Source organism: Melanerpes formicivorus, unplaced genomic scaffold (genome assembly GCF_026170545.1).
Source record: "Melanerpes formicivorus ecotype bairdi unplaced genomic scaffold, bMelFor1.0.p_v2 SCAF_6, whole genome shotgun sequence".
NCBI classification, from domain to species: Eukaryota; Metazoa; Chordata; class Aves; order Piciformes; family Picidae; genus Melanerpes; species Melanerpes formicivorus.
Window position 1 is genome coordinate 18,228,758 of NW_027142358.1, and position 24,794 is coordinate 18,253,551.

General features: G+C 42.4%; 1 protein-coding gene across 1 annotated transcript in view; it reads left to right on the plus strand.

The window, feature by feature from the left end:
• Positions 1-2,875: 2,875 nt before the first annotated feature.
• TSPAN14 (tetraspanin 14) overlaps positions 2,876-24,794 on the plus strand; it is a 41,739-nt gene continuing 19,820 nt past the window's right edge. Inside the window, exons 1-2 of the mRNA XM_068139977.1 lie at positions 2,876-3,490; positions 20,175-20,272. Of these exons, the coding sequence (XP_067996078.1) occupies positions 20,192-20,272 (81 nt within the window). The 5' untranslated portion in view covers positions 2,876-3,490; positions 20,175-20,191. The remainder of the gene's footprint in view (positions 3,491-20,174; positions 20,273-24,794) is intronic.

Genomic DNA, 24,794 nt, shown 5'->3' on the forward strand with positions numbered 1-24,794 from the left:
TAAATAATTCCTCAGTGCATCACATATCACATCACAGCTCAACACTCAGCTAGTTATTGGAAACTCCAACAACTGAAAATTTGTTTATTCTGGGCTTGGGAAAAGAAAAACAAAACAAAAAAACAAACCCTTCCCTGTAGTAATTTCTCTTCAATCAAATTTTCTTTGTAATCTTATTAATCTTTTTTTTTACAGTACAAACCCAGAATTAATAAAATTTAAGAGGGGGAAATGCTGTGAAGTCAGTAGGGTAAGCACAGGACAGTGCTTTTCATCCAGAATATTAAAAAACAATAGTGACTACATATCCTATCTGTGGTGTCCTTTTAAAGCTATTAGAAAGATGGTCTGCCTCACAGGGTGTTTTCTGTTTTATTTCCTGATCTGCAATTTCTCCCCCTCCCAATTTGTCTTATCCATTCCCATGTCTGTCAAGCCTACTGCAGTCGGTGCCATTTACAAATGGCAAACAGAACAGAATGCCAAGGGATTCCTGCCATTTTTTTTTTTATGTGTTCCTGTTGATGAACAGTAGTAAAAAGAAAATGAGCAGATTTTTGGTTTTTTTTTTAACCTTGTGAGCCACTGGATGTCACTGCTACCTCGGCCAACGTGAAGGTCAGTGGTAATCCCGAGGATTCTTTCTGCAGTAAAAGATTTGCATAACAAAGATGCCAGGGAGAGACTACTGTAGACTCCGATTAGGCTAGAAGAAAAGACACATACTACTGTGATATTTTTACTTCTGTGAACTGGTGTGGTGGTTGTTTTTTTTAATAAGGATATACTGTACAGAATGACACATTCTGTGCTATATAGATATTAATAAATGAGTGTGGAGGGAATAAATTATTAACAGGCTTGCTGTAATCCTTGCTAATCTTTTACGTTTTAGTAATATTAATTTTAGATACTGCCAGTATGTGTGGGTGGCTTCCTTTATCCCACAGATTTCTGTCAGGCTGGCTCAGTGGAGCCAGAGTAGACAGGTGCAGTTCCCACTTGGCAACAGCAGAGGGAGCTGGGGAGCTAGAGAAAATACTGTGAGGACAAGATGTTAGTTACATCACTGATTCAGTCTAATCTAACTGATTTCTAATATAGTCTAAAGGTTTTCCTTAAAATATTTCTGCTTTCTCTTTTAGGTCCTGCTAGTGATAACTTTGTAGTTGAAATTGTTTAAAGTCTCTCTGTAGCTTCTGTGGGCTTTCTTCCACACACATGACTCTTTCTTTTAACCTCAGAATTATCAAAACCACATGATAACTTCAAATTTAACTCTGATTTCCAGAAATCTCCCTGCATCAATAGAAATTTCTTCCACTGAAAAGCTTTGTTTGATGATAGTGCTGAGCAGATACAGTGGAATTGGTGAATAGCTCTGGTGGTGTCATTTTCCACTGGCTGCTCCTCAATGGATCATTAATTTCAGGAAATGTTTTGTAGTGGTCAGAGGAAACAGCACTGATAAACATACATGAATGTTTGCCTGCACAAGTTTGTTAGCTCACTATCCTGTGAAATGGTAACACTAACATTTTACAAGACTTCTAAACTGCAAGAGACTCTTATTTTATTGATAGATGCACTTCCTAATTCCACAATCCTTATGTCATAAAGCTGCCAAATTTCCATGAAGTTTTCCATTTCCCCTGCTGAATTCTAGCTGTTAATATTGTACCATCCATTTAGAGATGTGTCTCAGTACTCTGTAAGATGACATAAGTACTTTTAAGTACTTCTGAGGAGAAAGGAACTCTTCTAGTTCTTTTGATCACCTAATAATCCAATGGCTTTTCTATCTCCCCTTCCTCACATCTTCCCTAAAATTCAGGCAATTCTTTCTCTTTCAGATTTACCAGTAAATTCAGTTTTACTTGGCCTTCTAGAAGCTTCAAGCAAGCTTGAGGAAAAAATACCCCAAAGCCAAGAACAAAGTGACAATTTTTTGAATTATTATTTGAATAACCACATGCAGGGGATGAGGAGAAATCCTTATAACCCATGGGTGGGTGACACATTTGTGTCTATCTACTTTCTCTGACTTCAGATGGGTGTATACATTGGGAACTGTGCAGTTATGCCGTATTAATTCTTGGCCTTGACCTAGTGGAGAAATATCACACAATGGAAGCACTAAGCTCACTCCATATAATTGCTCAATGGTTCCTTTCACCCTTTAGCCAAGCACTGGGCGTGATTGCTGCTTTCTTTGTGAGTAGTGCTTGTTCCTGATCTAGAGGGAATGAGGGAGCCCCCAAAATCCAAGCCCCAGAGCAGGTGAAAGCCTATACTATAGCCTGTGGTGTTCCAACACCCTTCCTTAGCCTTGCCTGCCTGCACACATGTATTTTGATAGTGAGACACTGCAGGAAATAATTTTGCTCTATATAAGAGGAACAGAATGAAGGTGACAGAAATGTTTCCTTGTGTCAAGACAGATCGTAAGGTATGGAAAAGACGGGAACAGGAGCAGCGCATGGAGCTTGGAAGCTAAGGCACACACTGGAAGGGGAGGGGAGGGCATTTCCCCACCAGTCAGAAGGTGACTACCTCTCCTGTCAGCTATCACTTGCTCACCGCATGGGTTTAAACCCTCCGGCTTAGCGTCTCCTTCCCCCCCATCTTCCCAGCACCTCAGAAGGGGACCATAGGACACGTAAAGACTTAAAACACTCTTTAGGGTAATTTTTCTTCCCACCTTCTAGCTTTCCAGTTAAAGCTTCATTGTGCCTAAAAGTGCTGTCACTGACACCCTGCCTCTCGCTCCGCCAGCCCCAGATCGGGGAGGAAGGGCCAGCTGCAGGGCCCAGCCCGGGGGCGGGGCACGCTGCCTTTGCTGAGCCTCTTCCGCAGCGGAGGGGGGGGCGTCTCAACCTGAAAAATAGCCTGAAGTGAAATACCGGCTTCCCCCGCCTGAGCCGCCGAAGGAGGCTGCAGAGGGTCGCTCGCGGGGAAGGGCCGATGGGAACGCGAGGGACGGCCATTTCCGCTGCTCCCGCAGGGGCTGCTAACGCTCCTAGCCACTACCTGGCCTTGAGCGTCCTCGTGGGGGGCCGGACCTCTCCCGCCGACCTGTAGAACGCACAGGAGGCGAAACCGCCCAGAGCCCCATGGGAGCTCGGAGGTCTGGCGGGAGAGCTGGGCCTCTCGCGCGTCCCTTTTGTGTGGAGCACGGCTGCGTGCGGGGAGAGGGCGTGGCCGGAGGGACGGGCGTGTATTTCCGTGCTGCCTGGGCCCTGGCGGGAGTACGGCGGCAAGGCGGGGTGGCTCGGCACAGCGGCTCACCACGGCGAAGAGGCACCCCTGGCGCTGGTGTCCGGCCGCGCTGACGTGGGGAAGGTCTGGGAGCGTCCGCCGTGCCCTACCCTGCCCTGTCCTGCTGTGTCCATGGATTAGCCGAGGCAGTGGAGGGACCTCCGGTTACGCTGATTGCCGCCTCGCCCTCCACCCAACTTGGCGAAACTTAGCGAGCAGGCTGCTGCCCCTGGTGAGTCCTGGGCCGGGCATCCCCTTCAGTCATCTTTTCAGGGAGTCGTGCTGTGTTCCCGCTGTACGGAATGTCTCTTTCTTCTTAATCCGTCTTACGAACACCAGTATTTCGCTTTCTGTCAGAGCTAGAGTTCGATTCTTTCATACAGCATGCCCTGGGAGCTGGCAACCATTGCACCGTGTGGGGAGCAAGCGCTGCCCGGCTTGCCCTCCGTCGGGGCAGCTCTCGGACTGAGAACGCGAGGCTGTGGCGAGCTCCTGCCTTTGTCCTTGTCCATTAAAGGAAGCCGGAGAGGTCGGGCGAGGCTTCCTTTGGGAGTGCACGCGAAGTTGTTTCGTGAGTGAGGTGCCACAAGGGATAAAATGTTTATTTTCTCGAAATAATGGAAAAGCCTTTCGGGGTGCTGCGGCTTGCAGGGCGGCGTTTGCCTGCTCCTTACTCTGCCGTTGCACCGGCTGCTGCCAGCCCTCTGTCCAGGCAGCAGGAGCCACTGCGCTGGGCGTGCGAGGAGCGAGGCCTGTGACTTCTTTTTTCTTACAAAGAACTTTAATTACTTATAAGCTGCGTTAGCGAGGGACCTTTCGCTGAAACGGGCCGTGCTTAACGGCCGGGCTTGTTCGGCTCCAGCGGGGTCTTAAGGGTGGGCGTTTGGATTAACACGTCTCTGGTTCCTGTTTGGTCATTTACCTTCTTCCTGGTTGCCCCTGTAGTTTCAGGTGAATGTTTTATTTCTGCTGTATGACCACTACAGAGCGCTGCCGGGAAGCTGCTGAACGCAGGCTCCCGTGAGTTCAAGTAAAATGCAATATGCACGGAGGATATGGGGACAGTGGGGCTTTGCCTTTGTAGACTTTTTGAAAGAGTTTGTCTTTTTGCATTTCCAGGGAGAGACTTTAAGCTAAACTGTGAAACTCTTGTTACTACGTTGGACCCGTGGTGTTACACTTGCCTAGCTCCGATACTGGTGTCTTTTGGGTACAACAAATGACTATTTTTACAGAGTATTTGCATAAGGCTGTTAAACATACATTTGACTTGATCTCACCTATTCAGTGCAGACTTAGTGGTTTTATTTGGAGTCTTTCTGAATAAAAATAAAGTTGTAAAAACAAGATAAGTTAATTGTGTTGGTTTTTTCCTTTCCTTAGTATATCTTCAAAGGCAGTAGTGGAGGGAAGGATATTTTAAGATTACTGACAGGATAAGAGTTTTCTGGCACTGCCTTTTTTTGTTGTTTTGTTTTTCAATAAAGGCATAAAGCTTGTGACCTAGAGCTCTGGATAAAATAGAAGGAAACCAACTCCTAGAGAAAAAAAGTACAGGGCATAACTTGTTCATAAGTGCCTAGTGGGGCACTGTCTCTTTCTGTCAGCAAGTTAGGAATCAATACTCACATGTTCTTACAACTTTTTGCTTGAATATGTGAAACTTAACATACTTGTGGGTGGACGGTTGAGATGCTGCCTGCTTGACAGGGGAACTGCTGTGGAGGAGGGGGGAATTAGGAGGGAATTGAAGTCTAGTCATTGGTGTTGATACAATGGTGGTTTTTATCCTCTAGTTAATGACACTGGAAGAGGGCACTTCTAAGTGTGATGTACATCCTTTTAGTTCTGTTCTTGCGAGGTGGAGAAGGTTGAACATAGTGATGTTGCCTGCACTTCAGATTCTCATGTTCAAAATTACAGTGTTACTGAAAAAGCAATTGTTATAAATAGCTTCCCAAAAGTTTGGGGAAAAAAACAAACATGCAAGTAAGTTACAGGGTTGTCATTCTGCTTTATTTTTGTTGATTTTTGCATATAAGCAAACTTGATAAAGGTGAGATCTAGAACTAAAAAAATAAAAATACATTGCAGTATGCACAGAGAAGAGGAGCAACTTCCATTATTTTTATTATCTAGTGTAAACTGATCCAGTTAGCTTGATTTGTGTTGAAGAGTTATTTACAGTCCCCAAGCAGGAAAACCTTACTTGAGTCTTAATTTGAGGGTTACTCTTGTCTCTGGCTTTGCCAGATGTGCATTGTAGAATGCTTAATCTTACTCTGTTTTTTCAATTAAAAGCCTCTTTCCTCTGCTCCCTGCCCCCTTGTGGAGGGTGGCAGAAAAGGAAGAAAGAATGTTTTCTTAGGGTCAGTGTCTGTAAGAGCCTTTATTTAGGTAACATACCTGACAGGACTGAAATGGAACATGTTTTGGCTACCTTCTGCTAGCTTTAGGCCTTGTAATGAAAGAATCATAAAAAACTCTGAGCTCTAAAATGTTATCTAATAGGACCACTTTCTTTTGGTATAAGTATTTGCTTTTAGATCTAGATGTAGGAAGATGATGTGTTATGAATTTAGCTTCATCTGGATGCAAATGTTTAGATAATCTGGATGAAGTAGTTTTGAGCTATAAGTTCAAAGGAATATACTTTTTTGATCTCTTGGATTGTTGTGTGTTCAGGTTGACCTCTGATTTTCTTAGAGGGTAGTTATATTTAGTTCATGAAGCTTTGGTGTGTGACTACCTGTAAATGGATGTTTGGGGAGAGAATGGAGAGGGGATGGGGATTCTTCTGCTGACAAACTCATGCAATTAATTTTCATGGTCTTATATCAAGTCTCTCTTTGTATTAGGTATGGCAGAGTTTGAGCACTGCTGAGTGTGGGTAAATTAAGCACCTGTTCTAATTTCACTGTGTTGTAATGGAAGTCTCATTGAGGTGTGTGGGGAGAAGCAGAGTTCACAGAGCTATTATCAAAACTGTTCCTATTGATACGACTTGTATTTTGGCATCTGTGATGTGTTTTCAAGGGTACAATTCACAAAATCCATGGACATACTATGGGTCTTTTAATGCTGAAGTACCTCAGTTGGAGTAAATCAAACACTCAATTTTCTTCAGAGTAAATGTAAAATCTATGGCTCTTCTAACGCTGTAGTGTTGGTGACTTGTGTAAGAGTACTGCTGCAGCCTGGGCAGGAACCAGGATTCTTCTTCTTGACTCTTTCTCATGCTCAGCCAAAAATACCTGTTAAAGAAAAAGTTAAGAGTAATGTCAGAGATGGTCAGAGCAAAGCACATCAAGGTGAGCTATATGTGAGTTTTAAAACTTAATAATTTGTGTCCCCAGGAAAAAAAGCTGAGATATGTGATTTTAACCTAACAATCAAAAAAGAGAAAAATCTGAAGTGTCTAGATTCAGTTTATTTCATTTTGAAAACAGCCACAATTTAATTAAATATAATTAAAGGTCTTGTGTTTGAATTTTTTTGCTTTGTAAACCAGCTTCTCTTTATTCTGGATGACAAAACAAAACTTGTTTCTAGTATGGTCAGTAAGATGAGAAATTATAGGGTAAATTATTCTATTTTAGATGTCACAGATGAGGATTACAGCAAAGGATTTGACTTTCAGAAAATGGTGATTCTCAAATATTGACAGAATAAGGGATTGCAGTGCTTGTAGTTGAAACCCCTGACTTGAATGGCTGGGTTTTGCTGACCTTTTTACCAATTTGACCTAAGCCTTGGAATTATGGCCCTTTGAGAAACAAGTGTTATTCTGCTTGACTCTTCATGTTGAATTCTTTTATCACTTATGCAGAAAAGTTTAAGCAAATGAAAATAAAATATGTTGACCACAAGAGGAACTATCTCAAAACCTAGGGCTCCAAGCAGGATTTAAAAGTTAAGTTTATTTTATGTTCTGGTTCAAAATGTGCCTCAGTGTGTTTAGAAGGGGGCACCAAGACGTGTTCTCCTTCAGTGTTTTCTTTCTTCCTTTTTAAGAGCAAAGCAACAGTGTTTTATCTTTCTTTGTAGTAAAGTTCATACATAATATTTCTGGATGTCTGGGATTTGGCTAGGATTGGGCTAATATTTTCTTACTTTTTCACAAGAAGCTGGGAGAGACCACAACCAAGATGACCAGTTGAACTAGCCACTGGGGTGTTCAATGCCATACTGACTTTGTGCCCAGTCTGTAAAAGGAAGGACTAGTCAGGCAAGTGCTGGTGTTTCGAGCAAGTGGCTGTAGCATGGTGGGACAGAATCAGGTAGATGGGCCATTGTGGTCAGTGCTGTGTTTCCTATCATGCACTTTATGTAGTATCTCATTAGTATTGTTATTCCTGATGTTTTTTTCTGTCTTTTGCTATTCTGTTAACCTCTTCCTGTGGGCCTTTTTGCCTTTTTCTCCTGATTTTTTTCCTTCCCCTTCCACTGGGGAGGTGGTGCAGGCAGGGGGCAGTTGCGTGGGGCTTGGCTGCTGTCTGGGTCTGAACCATGACAAGAAGTGAATTCATTTCTGTTCTTATCTACAGTGTCTGCTTACATGGGTTCCTTCTGAGAGCTGTTCCTGTGTGCTGCTGTAGAGCTCTGAAAATCTGAGGGTTATCTTCATCCTTAATCTGAACCTGAATGTGAAAGGCAAAGATATAAGAAACACACATTTTTTCTTCTTGATCTTTGCAATAAGAGCAGTTGAATGTTGTCCTGGTATTACAAAGGAGCTTCTCTGTTTTACACTCCTAGTCAGGAGAGCTGGCATTTATAACAATGATAAAGGTATTCCTCTAAAGACATTTACTGAAGCCCCATGATGTACAAGCCCTATGAGGAGAGGCTGAGGGAGCTGGGATTGTTTAGCCTGGAGAAGAGGAGGCTCAGGGGTGACCTCATTGCTCTCTACAGCTACCTGAAAGGTGGTTGTAGCCAGGAAGGGGACACAGTCTCAAGCTGCACCAGGGTAGGTTTAGGCTTGAGGTGAGGAGAAAGTTCTTCATGGAGTCATTCACCATTGGAATGGGCTGCCCGGGGAGGTGGTGGAGTCACCATCCCTGGGTGTTCAAGAGGTGATTGGACATGGCACTTGGTGCCATGGTCTAGTCATGAGGCTAGTGGTGACAGGTTGGACTCGATCTTTGAGGTCTCTTCCAACCTTAGTGATACTGTGGTTGAGGCAGCTGCTTTGACACTGGTAGTCTCAGATACTTGCTGAGCTTGTGTGAACAGGAGCTTTTGTCTTTTTTGCGGGTTGTTTTATTTTGGGTTTTTCATTCTGTTTCAGGCAGGTTGCTAGTGTACAAACCTACATTTGTTCCTGTGGCTCAGTGGCCCTTTCTGGAAACTATTTTCTTTTTTAGAGATTTTTGTTGTCTGCTCAAAGACTACATAATCAATGCACGAGTCTCTATGGAAAGGTGTTTTCTCTAAATAATTGATAAGCTTGAAGGTAACCAGACAGCTTTGAGATGCTGCAGTTACAGCTACAGGAAGCTGAATGAAGCACAGTATTCAGAGGAAGCTCAATGCTGTACATTTTAATATTTAAAAAAAAAAAAAAGTGATTTGTCTGCTTGGCAAGAGCTGTCTACTCTTGCTTTGGGATATAAAATCAGTGCTGAAATGTACAGGGGCATGTAGAAACCCCTGAATAGAAAACAAAGGGAATGTCTTCCTTCAGAGCCAAGTTACTTGAGGCCACTTGAGATGTTACTTTGGTCGTTATGTGATGGCAGACTTCTGACTGCTGAGATAAGGAGCTGATGCTCTTGATGCAAGTTTCTTTCCTCTCAACAATCTCCTATTAAATGGTGCTCAGGGAAGTACTTAATACTGTGTGGCATATGGATCCGGTGGTATAGCTATATACAAGAGGATGCAAAATGGCAAAGCTTTCTACCCTGCCCTGAGTGTTGCTTCAGTTTGCCTATATGTCAGCCCATGGAGGAGGAAGGCCTATCTGAAAAGTTGTCTGACTTGAAACTAATGAATTGGCAATTAATGAGATGTCTCCCAGAGGACAGCGAGGTGGCTTCCTTTGCAAAGTCTATAGTGCATTGAGATTGCAAAGGGCACTTTGACAAAGTGGTCATAGCAGTGGCCTGCTTCTGCAAAGCAGGAGTGGAACTGGAAGACCCTGTCCAGATAGGACAAATGAGAAGGTTTGCTCAGCTCTGAGGGTTTTTTTTCTGAGCTGTGCTGCTTGTGCAGCCAGTGCTGTCTGCCTGTTAAGATGGCAGTTTCCTGTGTTCTCACTGTTTTTTTGTCTGGAGGTATTTGGTTTTTCTTTCAATAAAAAAGCACAGATCAAGAAATGCTTATATCTAACTTCTGCACTTTCTAGTTCTGCTGCTCCATTTGGTGCTAGCTATTGCAGAGACTGGTGCCTGTGTTGGGAGGAACTCTGATAGTGTCACTTTGGCCTTTGTGGCTACTCTCAGCTCTCACTGGCACCATGTTGTTCTTGACATAATCCTGAGAGGTAGAAAGCCTCTTCTCCCTTTTCCTCCTGGGGTACACAGTGTCTTCCAGGGAGACAATTGGCAGTGGAGGCTTTCTCATGACCTGCCTGAACACTTGCTCTTGAGGGGAGGACTAGAGCTGTTCAAGTGTGGACTTGACCTGGAGTAGCTTTGGTCTTTGTCATTTTAATGCTTTTTCTGTGTATAGTGGTAGCATGCACAAGATGCTCTGTGACTGTAACTGCTGCATCTTTGGAAGTGATAGCTTATTTCTGTCTTTGGCCTAATAGTCTGAAGAGCTGGCAGTGGTTAGCATTGTGAGGTGTTTGGTGAATACTGTTTTTTGACACCTCTAATGTTTGTGGGTGTTGTGCAGCTTTCAAAAAGGAACTATCAGGTAAACCTCTAATACAAATGTGTTTCTTTATGAGAAAGTCAGTTGTTAGGGGAAATAATTACCCAATTGTTGAGCTATCTACAAGGCCACAAAGAAATGTTTTCTCTTGTGGCCTGAGAGCTGCTGATTGTCCTGCTCAGCTTGTAGAATAAGGTTCTTCTAGGTGTGCTGTGAAAGCAATTGCTGTACAGGGTGGAGGGGAGCAAAAGAAAGAAAACTTTGAAAGCATCATTCCCAAACCCAATGTGCATTAACACCTCATCCTCCAATAAGTAACATGCCCTGGTGCTGGGAAGATGCTTCATTTGGAATGAGTGTTCATCTAGTTTTAGAAAGCATGGTCCTGCCTCTTGGAGTGGGAGGAGAGGAAAAAGAGGTTTTGTGTTTTCAGTTCCACATCATATCTCACTGAGATGAAGACAACACTGTTTAACCAGACAAGTGGTGAATGTAACTGGTATTGTACAGATGCATGCATTCATTTCTTAGCATGCTCATTACAGATGCCTAGTGCTGTAGCTTTTTTCATAATTTATAGATACCTTGATCTGATTTTTAGATGGTTAAACTATAGAACTATTTTATCTTACATAATGTGTATGTATATAGCATTCAATATAAAGGCTAAGAAATATGTTGTGGATGGGCTGCAAGGAATATTTTAAAGGGGGGGAAAAAAGCTCAAAGAAACTCAAACCAAATTATATGCTTCTCATTTCTTTATTATATATTACTATAATAACTTTCCTGTTTTTCCTCTCTTAGGGAGGGATATTGTTCTTGGCTGAAATGTAATTGGAGACTTGAACAAGTGTTGTTCCTGAAAATGTAGGAAAAAAACCACAATATATGTAAAAGTTTAGTATGTTCTCTGAAGAAAGAGTGGATTTGTCAGGAAAGACAGTTGGTGGCTTCCTGTCTCTGCTGCTGTTAAGCTGTGACTTTGATATATGTGATATAGCAAATAGAGGAACCATTTTGTTCTGTGTGGAGGTATGGGAGGGAGCAGTGTGTATGGAATAGGTTCTTTTACTGTTGGATTACTGAATGGAAATACAATTATTCCCCAAATTGGAAGTTCTGACTCTTCAAATATAATATGTACTTTGTAAGCCTTCCAAATCATTCTGCTGGAGGGGACACTATGAGACTATGCCTTGCTACTGATGTAGGGGGTTGGGTATGTATCTGCTCTCCTGAGTGGTAGTGGAGAGCAGCTACGGAGTTTTGATAGCTAAGATTCTTCTGGTTACTTGTTCTAACAGGCTTTGCTGCCTGGAGTGAATAAACTGCTCAGAATGAGTGACGCACTTCCACAAGTTTCACAATACCTTCCTGCAAAGTAACAGGAAAATATAGCTTGTTTTGCATACAATAAGTTACAACACAAGCAAGCCCCTGTTTGGGTGAAATTTGGATGTTAAATTTTCATGCACATGAAAGATATGGGTTTTCTTCCAAACTAGGTGAGAGATCCATGCCTTTTAGCTGGTGCCTTTGTCAAGTGCTGAGGTACCTTGGAGAGTGGCAAGCCTCTTTATCAGTTTGCTTATTACCTCAATGAACTTGAGGTCAGTGAGGTAATGTTAGCATAAACCCGGTAAAGTTTAGTGAATAACTGACTCCAGTTGTGTATCTTCGCAGTGTAAATAACTAAAAAGTATTTATGGTTTGTACTTACATAGTCAGTAGTTGTGTTCTACAGTGTCATTGGTTTTCATTTTGAATAAATAAAAATCTAGACTTTTTTTGAGCTTCTTTTGTGGATCTTTATAATAAATATATATTACTAGTGGCTTTTATAGCTAAGGAGGAAAAAAACTTTAACTTTCAAAAGCAAGGCAAGCCAACTATATCTTTTTGTAGGTTCTGTGTGAAGGATGGCAACCTGAAGAATTGTTACAACTGGCAAATTGTCCTCTGTCGCTGACTTTTAAACTTTTTTTAACTGTTTCAGTGATCTGTAATTCTGATCTCATTTTTCCAGTCTTCCTTTAGTGTATTTCTCTTAGTTTAAGAAGTGAAGTGGAGCTGAAAATGTTCCATGAATGGTAGTTTGAATAGGTTTTTGAATTACAGTTGTGCAGTGTGGAGCTTTTATACCAAATTATTGGTGATGCTGGTCAAGTGGGCAGTTCAGAAGAGATTAAAAGATGCTGCTGCTTGATGTCCAAGTAGATTGTTTATCAGAATTTAAGATGTCTGTATTCTGAATGTTAGTGTGAGTTCAGAGTGCTTTTACATGGTGTTTCAGCTGCAACCCATCCACATAAAAGCAGTAGCTTTGCCAAAAGCACATGCTTAACTTCATTGTTAGTTGTCTAAAGAGCTGGAGTAGAGCTCTTCTGAATCTTTGCTTCCTCGTTTTAGGAACACTACTTTATGTTCCTTAAAAGTTTTCCTTGGTTGCAATTTGTGCTACAGTGAACAAAGCCTGGACATTGAATCTAAAGCTCTTCCCATTCTCTCTGCCATGAGGGATTGTTTCATAGAGTTTTTATTGGAGCAACTTGTGCTTGAAATATTTTTTTTAAAATATTTTGAGGACTTTAGTCATCAGCACACTATAGAAGTAAGAGCTTCAGAAGATGATCCCTTAAGTCTATCTGGTCATACTTTTCATGGAGTTCAGAGGTCTGTTATCTGTCATTATTTTTGTAGTAAAACAGGGATAACCTATTAACAATATTTGTCTCGCAACAGGAATCTTTCAGGCTTAAAAAAAGTCTCTTGTTTGAACAATCCTCTGGTTTCCACTAAGAGTGAACAAATATTTTTCTCCTTTTCTGGACTGGTGAGAGGCCTTGAACACAAGACTTATGAGGAGAGGCTGAGGGAGCTGGGATTGTTTAGCCTGGAGAAGAGGAGGCTCAGGGGTGACCTCATTGCCCTCTACAACTACTTGAAAGATGGTTGTAGCCAGGAAGGGGTTGGCCTCTTCTCCCAGGCATCCAGCACCAGAACAAGGGGACACAGTCTCAAGCTGCACCAGGGGATGTTTAGACTCGAGGTGAGGAGGAAGTTCTTCACTGAGCGAGTCATTCGTCATTGGAACCGGTTGCCCAGGGAGGTGGTTGAGTCATCGTCCCTGGAGGCGTTCAAGAAGAGATTGGACGTGGCACTTGGTGCCATGGTCTAGTCATGGGGTCTGTGTTGATAGGTTGGACTCGATGATCCTCGAGGTCCTTTCCAACCTAAGTGATACTGTGATAAATACACTATACTTCTATTCCTTAAGCTTGTATTTTCTTTATGAGGCCTCAGTTGGAGTTCCTTGGAACAAAAAAAAAACAAAACCAAAACCAACTCATGCTTTTAGTTCCTGAGTCATTGGCAGGGCTACTATATGTTTCCAGGAACAGATTATCCCATAAGAACTCTAGAATTTGTCAGGTTTTCTTCCCTTTGTGTTGTACACGCTCAGTCCTCAAATGTGAACATTTGATGCCCAGTTGTTGGGTATTGTACTGAGCATTAAGAATCCCTTGGTGGTCAGCTTCTTTGATGTGTAAAGAGCAGTCGGTAGGCACCTCTTAGCCGCTTCATTTTCAGAAGGTCTTACAAAAATCTCTGAGCTGTGCCTGGTTAGAGATAAGTCTGTCTTTCAACTTCACAAGAAAACCCAAATCCTATTGACTGAGCACTTCCAAAGAATATGACAATTACTTTTAGTGGCACTGCATCTTGAATGAACAAACTGATGATGCTTTTTGATACAGATTTGGTTTTGATGGAGTAATGAAGTAGCCTTACCCAAACAAATGACAAAGTGCATCTCTTACTGTATTTTAAAAAGTTCATCTTGCTTGTCAGTGCTTTTTGTATTGTGAGTTTGTTGGTTTGCTTCACCAGTTTCATATAGACTCAATGCAGTGTGTTGATGAATCATGGTGAGAGCAGCCAAACACTTAGAAAATAATTTTATTTTTTCCATTGTTTTCTCTTGCATCAGTTCTGTCTCTGTCCTCCCACCTTCATTCAGTTACTGTTAGCATCAGGTAGCCTGTAATGTTGCTGCAGACTGGTGTTGGAGGGGTGCTGCATTTCCTTGAGCACTCCTAGAAGCTAGCACTCCCGTCTTTGTTCTCCTCCCACCTCCTAAGTGTACACACACTGGCACTTGTATGAACTCTGGGGAGGTAGATTGGGAGGCTTAAAACTGTTTACTTGGCATGTGGTACAAGATCACAGGATTGATCTGAAGATTTGCTATGTGATTTGCTGTATTATTGTTTGCTTCACTGATTAATATGGTTAATGGTTGTGAATCTTAGAAATGGGCAGGGGAGGGGAGTCAGGACCACATATGGTGGTGGTGCTTGTGACTTGTAAAGTTAATGCCCCCTGCATGTCAAATGAATTTGTGGACCTAGGTCTAGAGAAGTGTATTAGTGTTACTGTTCTAGATTTAGTATCTGTGAGGATTTTCCTACATACTCAAACTAGGCTGTTTAATATATCACAGCCTCTGTTTTATGAGAGTTAAAATCTGTAGACTCTGAATATCACTCCTGAAGCATTCTGAAGGTAAGGGTGGAATCTGTGGGTGTAGAAATGCTTTGGAAATGGCAGTAGGGCCTTGATGAATTACTACTTTTTTTTTTTTTCCCCCCCCTCTCTAGTGTAGCTATAAACACCAAGACAAAATTAAATTATTCTACCAAAACAGCAGGGCTCTGTATTTTTTAGAAATTCTTGTTAGGAGTGGGTGATAACTGTCAGCTGACACAACGTGACTTTGTCACAGTAGAGAAAGCTACTTCTTGTCTGTGCTGCTGCCCACATATTACTTAAATCTTCCAACTGTTTTGCAGTGTTGCCTAATCATAGTGATGTAGCCTGTAATGTAAATTAAATGAAATACTGATGTAGCATATTCTAGACCAGTAAAGGATGCCTTGTACCTTAGGAAATGTGACTGGTTTTAGTATAAACATGGGAGAAGTGGCTGTGTGATCTCGAGTGGTTTGTTTAGCCTGTTTATATGTAGGATTAGGGGGGGAAATCAGCCACACCTACACATTAGATTTGTTATGTCAGAATGTGACTCCCACACCAGCAGTGACTGTATTGCTTCGTGTGCTGTTCAGTGGTCTGTCAAGAGCCACCAAAAACCTGCTGATGAGGATAAGGAAAGAGAATAAGTGAAATTAGCTCATAATACAGCATGTGTTTCAGAAGGTAACATCTGCCTGGAGAAGCCTGTGCTCTTACAGGGCAGCTTCTTGTAACAAGGACTGAGTACTGGTAGTACTGGGGCCTCTGTCACTTCGGAACATTAAGCCCCCACCCCCAACATCTTAAATAAAATCAAATTAAAAAAAGGAAGAAAATATTGTGATAGATACTGACCAAGGCATCTTGCCAGTTTTATGAGGAAACAGAGGGAAACGTTTTACAATCTGTGGTCAGAATGAGGAAGTAGGTGGGAAATGGTGCTAATCGGTAAATATTTTTGTTGCTCTTATTTCTGTGAATCATTTCACTGAAGTTGAGACTTGAACAGTGTTGTGGTTTGGGAGACCAATTCTCCCACCATGGGCAAAAATAACGACTCAGACAAATGGATTGCAAAAAAAGTGGTAGAAAGTTTAAATGGGGAAAAAACCAAACAAACAAACAAAAAAAACAAACAAGAAAGTTTTACAGAGAACCACAAGCACTGTGGCAAAAGAGAGAGATCCCAGAACGTCCCATCCATCCCCACCTGGGGGTACACCCAAACCTACACCCCCCCCCCCCCCCCCCCCGAGTTCTTTCTCCTCCCCCCCAACCCAGCGTTGGGCCTGGGCAGGCCCAAGGGAGGCAGCTCATGCCATTTTACCTAGGCAGCGGCAGGGGGACAAAAGAGGAAGTAAGGACCCCTCGTGGATGTTTTATAGAGGAGCAGAGAATTATGGGTGAAATACCTGGTTTCCTGTGGCCACCCAGTGGGCTGGACCCTTTTGGGACCTCCCAGGTGTAGTCTGTGCAGTGGCATCTGGGCCAGCACCCAGCCTAAACCACCACAAACAGTTAGATGCAAGTCTCAATGCTAGGGAGGGCAACCTAACAAAAACTAAGACTTCAGACTATGTTTGTATTTTAGGTTCTTAAATGATATGCTTGCCTTTGTGCCTCAGATGATATTTTTGCATCTTTGTCTAGTAGAACACCATTGTAATGAAATTTATCTATGTGCTAGCTAAATACTGCTACTTGTTTTCTCTTTTGTATTGATAATACCAGGAAAAGTATAAGTGGCATGTGCATTTTACAGTTGCTGTTCCCATCAGGATCTGAATTTTCATGGGGAGGGAAACAAACCAGGAATTAGTGTGCCTGCTTCTGGAGAAAGTGCTCACCAGCAGCCAGTGTATTGCTGTCATAGAGACTTACCATGATGCAGTCTTGGACTCTGCTCAGATCAGTGGCTTCCTGCTGTTGTCTCCTAGCATCTTTTTCCTTGCTTTCCTAGGGACTCAAATGAAGTTGGGGAAAACCAAGTATTTGTTTCTTCTTTTGTATTCTTAGCTGCAGGTCTAGAAAAGTGCATCAGAAGTGGTGTTTAAGCAAGTTTTCTTTACCATGTCTCACAACAGTAGGATTCTTGAATATTGTCTGTGAAGGTGTATAGGTTGAAAAGGCCAAAAACTAAAGCTGATCCAGGGCATGAGGAAACAAAACTACTTCTTAAGCTGAGTTTTGCAATATACATTCCTATGTATATGACTGAGTCACACATAGGACTATCTACATTTAGAACAGACCAGGTTGGGAGAGACCTTCAAGATCATCACGTCCAACCTATCATCCAACACCACCTAATTAACTAACCCATGCAACTAAGCACCCTATCAAGTCTCCTCCTAAACACCTCCAGTGATGGTGACTCCACCACCTCCCCAGGCAGCACATTCCAATGGGCAATCATTCTCTCTGTGTAGAATTTCTTCCTAACATCCAGTCTGAACCTCCCCTTGAGACTGTGTCCTCTTGTTCTGGTGCTGGTTGCCTGGGAGAAGAGACCAACCTCCACCTGTCTACAACCTCCCTTCACGTAGTTGTAGAAAGCAAGAGGGTCACCCCTGAGCCTCCTCTTCTCCAGGCTAAGCAACCCCAGCTCCCTCAACCTCTTCTCACAGGGCTTGTGCTCCAAGCCCCTCACCAACCTTGTTGCCCATTTTCCAGCAAGTCAACCTCCTTCCTAAACTGAGGGGCCCAGAACTGGACACAGTACTCGAGGTGTGGCCTAACGGGTGCAGTGTACAGGGGCAGAATGACCTCCCTGCTCCTGCTGGCCACACTGTTCCTGATGCAGGCCGGGATGCCATTGGCCCTCACACTGTTCCTGATGCAGGCCGGGATGCCATTGGCCCTCACACTGTTCCTGATGCAGGCCGGGATGCCATTGGCCCTCACACTGTTCCTGATGCAGGCCGGGATGCCATTGGCCCTCACACTGTTCCTGATGCAGGCCGGGATGCCATTGGCCCTCGCACTGTTCCTGATGCAGGCCGGGATGCCATTGGCCCTCGCACTGTTCCTGATGCAGGCCGGGATGCCATTGGCCCTCGCACTGTTCCTGATGCAGGCCGGGATGCCATTGGCCCTCGCACTGTTCCTGATGCAGGCCGGGATGCCATTGGCCCTCGCACTGTTCCTGATGCAGGCCGGGATGCCATTGGCCCTCGCACTGTTCCTGATGCAGGCCGGGATGCCATTGGCCCTCGCACTGTTCCTGATGCAGGCCGGGATGCCATTGGCCCTCACACTGTTCCTGATGCAGGCCGGGATGCCATTGGCCCTCTTGGCTGCCTGGGCATACTGCAGGCTCATGTTCAGCCTACCATTGACCAGTACCCCCAGGTCCCTCTCTGCCTGGCCGCTCTCCAGCCACTCTGACCCCAGCCTGTAGCACTGCATGGGGTTGTTGTGGCCAACGTGCAGAACCCGGCACTGGGATGTGTTAAATCTCATACCGTTGGATTCTGCCCATCTGTCCAGCCTGTCAAGGTCCCTCTGCAAAGCCTCTCTACCCTCCAACGGATCAGCACCTGCCCCCACCCTGGTGTCATCTGCAAATTTACTGATGATGGACTGAATGCCCTCATCCACATCATCAATGAAGATACAATGGGCAATGGGGCCCAGCACTGATCCTTGGGGCATACCACTAGTGACTGTCTGTACTACCATACATTAGCTTAAAGTGCTTTTTGCTATAAATGTACTGTGAGCATTAGAACCTGGTTATAAGGTGATATTTTAGAAGAGAAAAAAAAAAATCTTGTTTTCAATATTTGATTAAAACTATGGAAATTCCTCTTACATGTGTTCAGACCATCTTAGCTTGAACAAAAGCAGAAATTAATCTCTCCAAGGCTTGTAATCTTTTTCTGTAAGTTCTAAGTCACATGATATCCCAGTTGTTTCTTGCTGGAGTATTCTACCAAAATGTACTTTCCTTTGATTTTCTGCATGGTCTCTATATTTCTGAGAACTACTTCCATGTAGAATAGAATTCGATTTGACTGTCTAGCGGAGAGGCTTTCTGGCTGGGCTTAAAGAGGGATGAGACATGTATCTGGACCAAGAAAGATACTCGATTTGCTTCCAGATGGAAGCCAAACCTGGCATGGGGAAACTTCCGTGAGGAAAAACAGAGTCTGTTTTGGGAACTCTGTCCTTAGTCCTGTGGACTAGAGATGCCTCTTGTATGTCCTTGATCTCTGTGAGTGTGTGTGATTTTAGCTTTAGGGAAAATTAGTTTAAGACATGAAATATTTATGTTGAGATTTCAAACAAGCTCTTCAAATAAGACACTGATGGCTGTGCTCTGTAATTGTCCTGGAAAATAATCAGTGTTTCACTGAAAAGCTGAAGCCAGCTGTTTATTGAATGAAATATTCAAAGCTGACAGGTGTTTGCTTCTTTCTTTCAGTGGGTGGGTTTTTTACAGCCAGGTGCAGTTTGTTGTCCTAAAAAAGAAAATAAAAAATAGTTACCTTTGTCATAGCTGTAGACGTGGTTGAAATCTTCAATTCTGTGTTCCATGGTGCTTAGTTTAGGCTTTGTTGGCTTGTTTCTTTAGTACATGCCTGCTATGACTATCCAGGACAGCATAGTCCTTGAAGTCTTTGTCCCTCCACCCCCGCAGTTATAAGGTGTTTGACAATTCTCTATGCTCGATTCCCTGTTGCAAGCCTTTCACTGACGTTTATGGAAGGAAAACATTTGACTCAAGTGGGTGGAGGGTTGAAATGTGGGACTGCTTCTTGTCTGTCATAGGCAGCACTTTGTTGTCAGCTTTCTAGAGCGCAAAGGCTATGTAAGTACTTTGTCTTCCCAGCTCTGGCTCTCAGTGTAACAGCTTGTCCTCTCTTCTGTGGGTGGGTTGTTTGGTTTGGTTTTGGTATTGTGGTTCCCCCCCACACACCTTATGCATAGCATTTCTGCAGAAGTTGGGTGGTGATACTCTGAAAAGCTGTAGCGCTCTGAAATATTTGAGCAACAGTTGCAGTTGAACCTTATCTCAAGTGTATGTAAGGAAGCAAGAGCTTCTGCAGAACAGATGAGCTGTTTAATAGTAGGGCTTTTGTGTTTGAGTGTAACTTGTTACTGGGTATTGGTTTGATAAAGAAACATTGAAGTATGGAAAAGACGGAGTACAGCTACTTATTTATTTAGCAGTCTGTAGATATTGAGGTTTTTCAGGTAACGACTTACCTTGCTAGCTGGATTGTAGGATGTGCAATCCATAGGGTGTGTGTTTAGACTTTTGCATAAGCCCAAGTAGCTAAGTAAAATTGTTTTGAAGGAGTGAGAAGACACTGCAATGCTTACTTGCTGAAGCAAACCTTCCTCCAGCTAGTTTCCTTTTCGGATGTCTGTCTCTATTGCCACATAAGCGTTCTTGAAGAAGATAAAATTATAAAGCAACAAATACTTAGAGGGAGCTTAGGGAGAGGAGAATTTTATGAGCTGACTTAAGGCGTTCTCAACAGAACAAGAGAGGTGTAGAAAAACTTCTGTAAAGCTTCTAATTCTTCTCATTCTTTACTGTGCAGGTGCACTGCTATAGAAGATGCACTATTACCGATACTCTAATGCGGAAGTCAGCTGTTGGTATAAATACCTGCTCTTCAGCTACAATATTGTCTTCTGGGTAAGTACAAAATTTAGAGACCAAAATAGTCTACCTCAGTTTTATTAAATTCCTTCTGTTCAAGGGAACAGGCTGAAATACTTGAAAGTGGGAAGCTGATTTGTTTTGAAATTGAAGAAGCCTCTCCCCCATGAGAAAGTAATTATTGTGAGTAATCAAAATCCATATGATTTTTAACATCCTCTCCTTGCCTCTTCTTCCTGTCTTTTGAGTGACTCCACAGGAAAGAAACACATTAAACTGGATGTGTGTAAAGAAAATAGTGTAGTGTCAAATTTTGCTGACGAGGCCTCTGTGTTTTGAATGGTGGAGGCTGTTAAATGCCTGTTGTTTGGATAAGGGTTAAAGCACCCTTTCTTAAATACCCTTAAGTGCTATGTTAAATTGTTTCCCTGTTAAGAGAAGCCTCTTCTAATATCTCAGATCATCTTTGATGTCTGAGTTGGAGTGGTGTAGCTGTAACTGCTGTAAATACACTATGCAGAAGAAAGGAGCTCCCTAAGATGTGTGTCAACACCTGGCATTGCAACACTGCCAAGATCTTAAATGTCATACCCCTTGGGCACCAAAATTGGCTGATACTGGTTGAAATACTTGGTTATGGACTAGTATCCAATAGTGTGTGTTTAGAATTGGGAATGTGAAAAGTGTGCAAAACCAGGCATGTGGGTAATTGCAAAGAGGTATGGGTACAAGGACTTGCCCAGTGCTAGCAGCTTGTATTAATATTCAGATTCAGAGTTAAAATAGTTCCTACTGTGGATAGCTTCTTTTTAGAGAAGTTTAGATTTTGTCAAAGATGAAGAGATCAGATAAGAAGAATGAAAGTATGCTGTGTGATTGAAGTAACTTGTTTAAGGGTAAAAGTTGATTCTTCTGATCCTGAATTGTCTGAAATCAGGAGACATGCTAGAGAAGACAATTTTAAATCTGTTTACTGTGATTCCTCGAGGCATGTCAGATTTTTACAACCTCAGATTTAATATTTGCAGAATTATTACCCAGATCTATATTTAACTTCCGTTTTATAAAGGAGCTTTAGTATTTGAATAAAAATTGCAGGCTGCAGAATCTTGTTCATACTTTTCAACAGCGACTTGTGATTTTGCATTTGGTAAACTACATTGGTATTTCTTCACATTTTGGCTGATTTAACAGTATTTAAGGTAGGAAATAAACTTTTTCTTGACAGCTGCATATATGATGGACAAAACTTTGAATTAACTTAGAGTCATAGAAAAATCTAGGTTTGATGGACTCTCGCCCTATATTCTGTTGAAAGCAAGACCCATAGGGAAGAAAATCGCTGCTCAAAGAGGAAAAATTGCAAGTTTTATTACTCATCAATTTCCTGTTGCCTTCAGCCTAACAAAAATGTTAGAAGGCCAGATAATACTGAGACTGCAGAGTTTGCTTATCATTGTCAAAAAAATACAGAGCATTTTACTGTTGTCACCAGCTCGTGTTTACTAGAGCAGAGCTTTAACATGATACTGTAGGTTTAAGCTGCAGGGGATTTTCATGCTTGTATGGATGACAGGGCAGAAAATATGTTTTGGGTTGTGCAGAAGCTTTTTTCCAGTAAGGGTTAATTTGCCCCAGTATTGCCATAGTGCAAATGTTCATCATAGGGATTTCCACCCCTCCTTTTCCCCCCCAGCAACTGAGGATTCATGACCTCATGTGTCAGAGTATGTGCTCAAAGGCTACCAGGTCCACATATATTTATTATTCTATGTAGTACGCCTTCCATGTACCTGAAGTGGACAGTGGTCATGTGAGAAGTAATACTTGTTAGGCTGTTCTGGTTTTTAAAGAAATCACTTTGTAACTGGGTGGATGCTCTTCAAAGGTCTTTTCCAGCCTGGTTAATTCTGCATAGCATGGGGTTTATATGAAAAATCGACTGATGCTTGTTTATAAATGTATTAGGATTCTTCTAGACTTCTGTTTTCTTTCTACTGAGTGTCTCATGAAGTGGGGTCTATTACTGGTTTTGATGGGTAAACAACCTTTGAAAAATGGGAATATATTTGTCTTTACTGAGAAGACTATCAAGAATTTGCTCTGCTTTTTCATAAGCATTAATTTCATATTTCTTTTTTTCCCCTACAAAGTCCTTACAGGTCACATTTTTTTAATTATGGTCTCTTGAAATTAAATTATTAAAATCCAAGGATTTTTCTCTGTGTTAATGAATTATTTTTAAAGAAGAGATGAAGAAAATTTGAAATGCATCTTGTGTGCTTCAGCTGATCTCTTGTCTGGAGGAATTGGTCTGATTATACACTTCGTAATCTGGTAGCTTGCTCAGGAAATGGTCTGAAGCTTCTACTGGGTAGTCATTACTAGGCTGACCAAGTAATCATATGTATCTACAGCTCTTTTGATAAGAGTTCAGCACCTTTAGTTGTAGAATAAGCTATGTAATTGTTGAGTGGGAGGGTAGACACTCCTGTAGGTAATGTACGAATCACTTTGCTGACACAGTGATTCTGTAGCCTATGATGTGCCTGGGATGTCTAGTCTACCAATCTCTTCAATTGGACAAAACTATCATGTGTAGAACAAAGTGAATTTTCTATTCAAAGAACTACAAAATCAAAAGGGAACTGTAACCATGACTTGGAAAAGCATAATTTAGAGAGGGAACATTGGTCTTTGTTCACTTTTCTTATCTTGCAGGACAGGTGCTTGTGGGATCTTGCTTTGTTAGTGTTTGTGTTAGTGAGGGTGAGAACTATATAATGGATATGAGGGATAGTGTTTAGACAGATGTGCAGGCTCCCTTTTGCCCATTTAACCTGTTACTTAGAACTATGATGATAACTTACCTGTCACAACAGTTTATTCACAAGCCAGGTAATTTGCATGTAAGTAGAGAGCTGCACTTATTCTTCTGTCACTCTTGCTAAAGATGCATCTTGACTTTCCAGTTGTAGCTCTAAAGGTAATATCAGTGACTGTATACACTTTAAAGTATGTGGTGACTTGGTAGTTTACAGAATATTTAAACTTCTTTGTAGGTGGTTACTTTACTTCAGTTTGTATCCCCTTTCAAGTAGGGCTCAAGTATTGAACTCAAGAGGGCAAATATGACTATTTTAATAATGGCAGTTTCACAGTTTAGTCACGTATTAGAAATCTGTAAATCGTCTTTCTTTGGAAGTTTGTTGTTTTTTTCAGATGGGTAACTTATCAAAACTGAACTTCTTTTGATGTCTTTGAGTTAGTTAAATACAATTGGCTGCAGAATCACTTTTCTGTTCTTTGTGCTTTGCTTTCTGTTGTAATACAGGGAATCCTAAAATAGTAGGGCTTCAAAGGAATCTCTGAATATCATCTAATTCAACCTCTCCGCTAAAGCAAGTTTGTCTAGATCAAGTTGTACAGGAGCATGTCCTGGCATGTTTTGAAAGTCTCCAATCTCACAATCTCTCTGAGCAATGGGTTCCCATGCTCTGTCACCCTCAAAGTAAAGATGTTTTTCCCATGTTCAGTTTGTGCCCATTGCCCCTTTGTCCTATCATGGGGTACCATAGGAAAGAGTCTGCTCCCATCCTCTTGACACCTGCCCTTTAGATACTGATAAGCATTGGTAAGATCCCCTTTGTCTTCTCTTTCCCAAGCTGAAGAGCTACAGGTGTCTCAGCTTGCTAGTCCCCTAGTGGCCCTTCCTTGGACTCTTTCCAGTCATTCCCTGTCCTTGTTGAACCTGGGGAGCTCATAACTGGACACAGTACTCAAAGTGTGATCTCCCAAGGGCAGACTAGAGGGGCAGGAGAACCTTCCTTGGCCTGCTGGCCACATTCTTCTTTGTGTACCTCAGATATCATTGACTACAAGGGCACATTGCAGTGCCCTTGAACTTGATGTCCATCAGGATTCCCCAGGTCCTTCTCTGTGGAGCTGCTTTCCAGCAGGTCAACCCCTTAACCTACCCTGGTGAATGGACATTATAGGAAGGCTTTGTGTTCACAGGCATGATGTTAATACAGGATTACTTTATATTCGTCTTGCTTTTTAAACATGCTGCTAAGGTTTAACTTCTCTAAGTACACTTCTTGTAGTGATGAGGCTCTATTGCACTCAGTAAGATAGCCCTGCAAGGAATACTGAGGGCTTTGAGTGAAATCATGTTATCACAGTAAGGTGGGACCTCCTTTTGATTAATAAAGCTGTTTGGGTTTTTTGGTGTGGGTGGTTGTTTTTTGTGGTGGGTTTTTGTTTTGGTTTTTTCCCAAAGAGCTTCATTTGGTGTAATGAAATTAAGAGTGCAGTAGTACTAGGTGAAGAGCTTGGTTCTAACAATTTTCTTCTATTCTGAGTCATACTGTAATTGAGTCCTGTGACAGCCCCAGTGGAGGGAGGAGGCTGGGGTGGACAGCTGACCCTAGGGAGAGTTTAGGGGTTCTCTGTATTGAAGTACAGCACTGTACTGTGCCATCCAACCTGCACTTGGGAAGGCCCAGAGAATAAAAGGTGGTGCTACAAATTGCTTGTTTCTGGTGCTTGCTTGTCT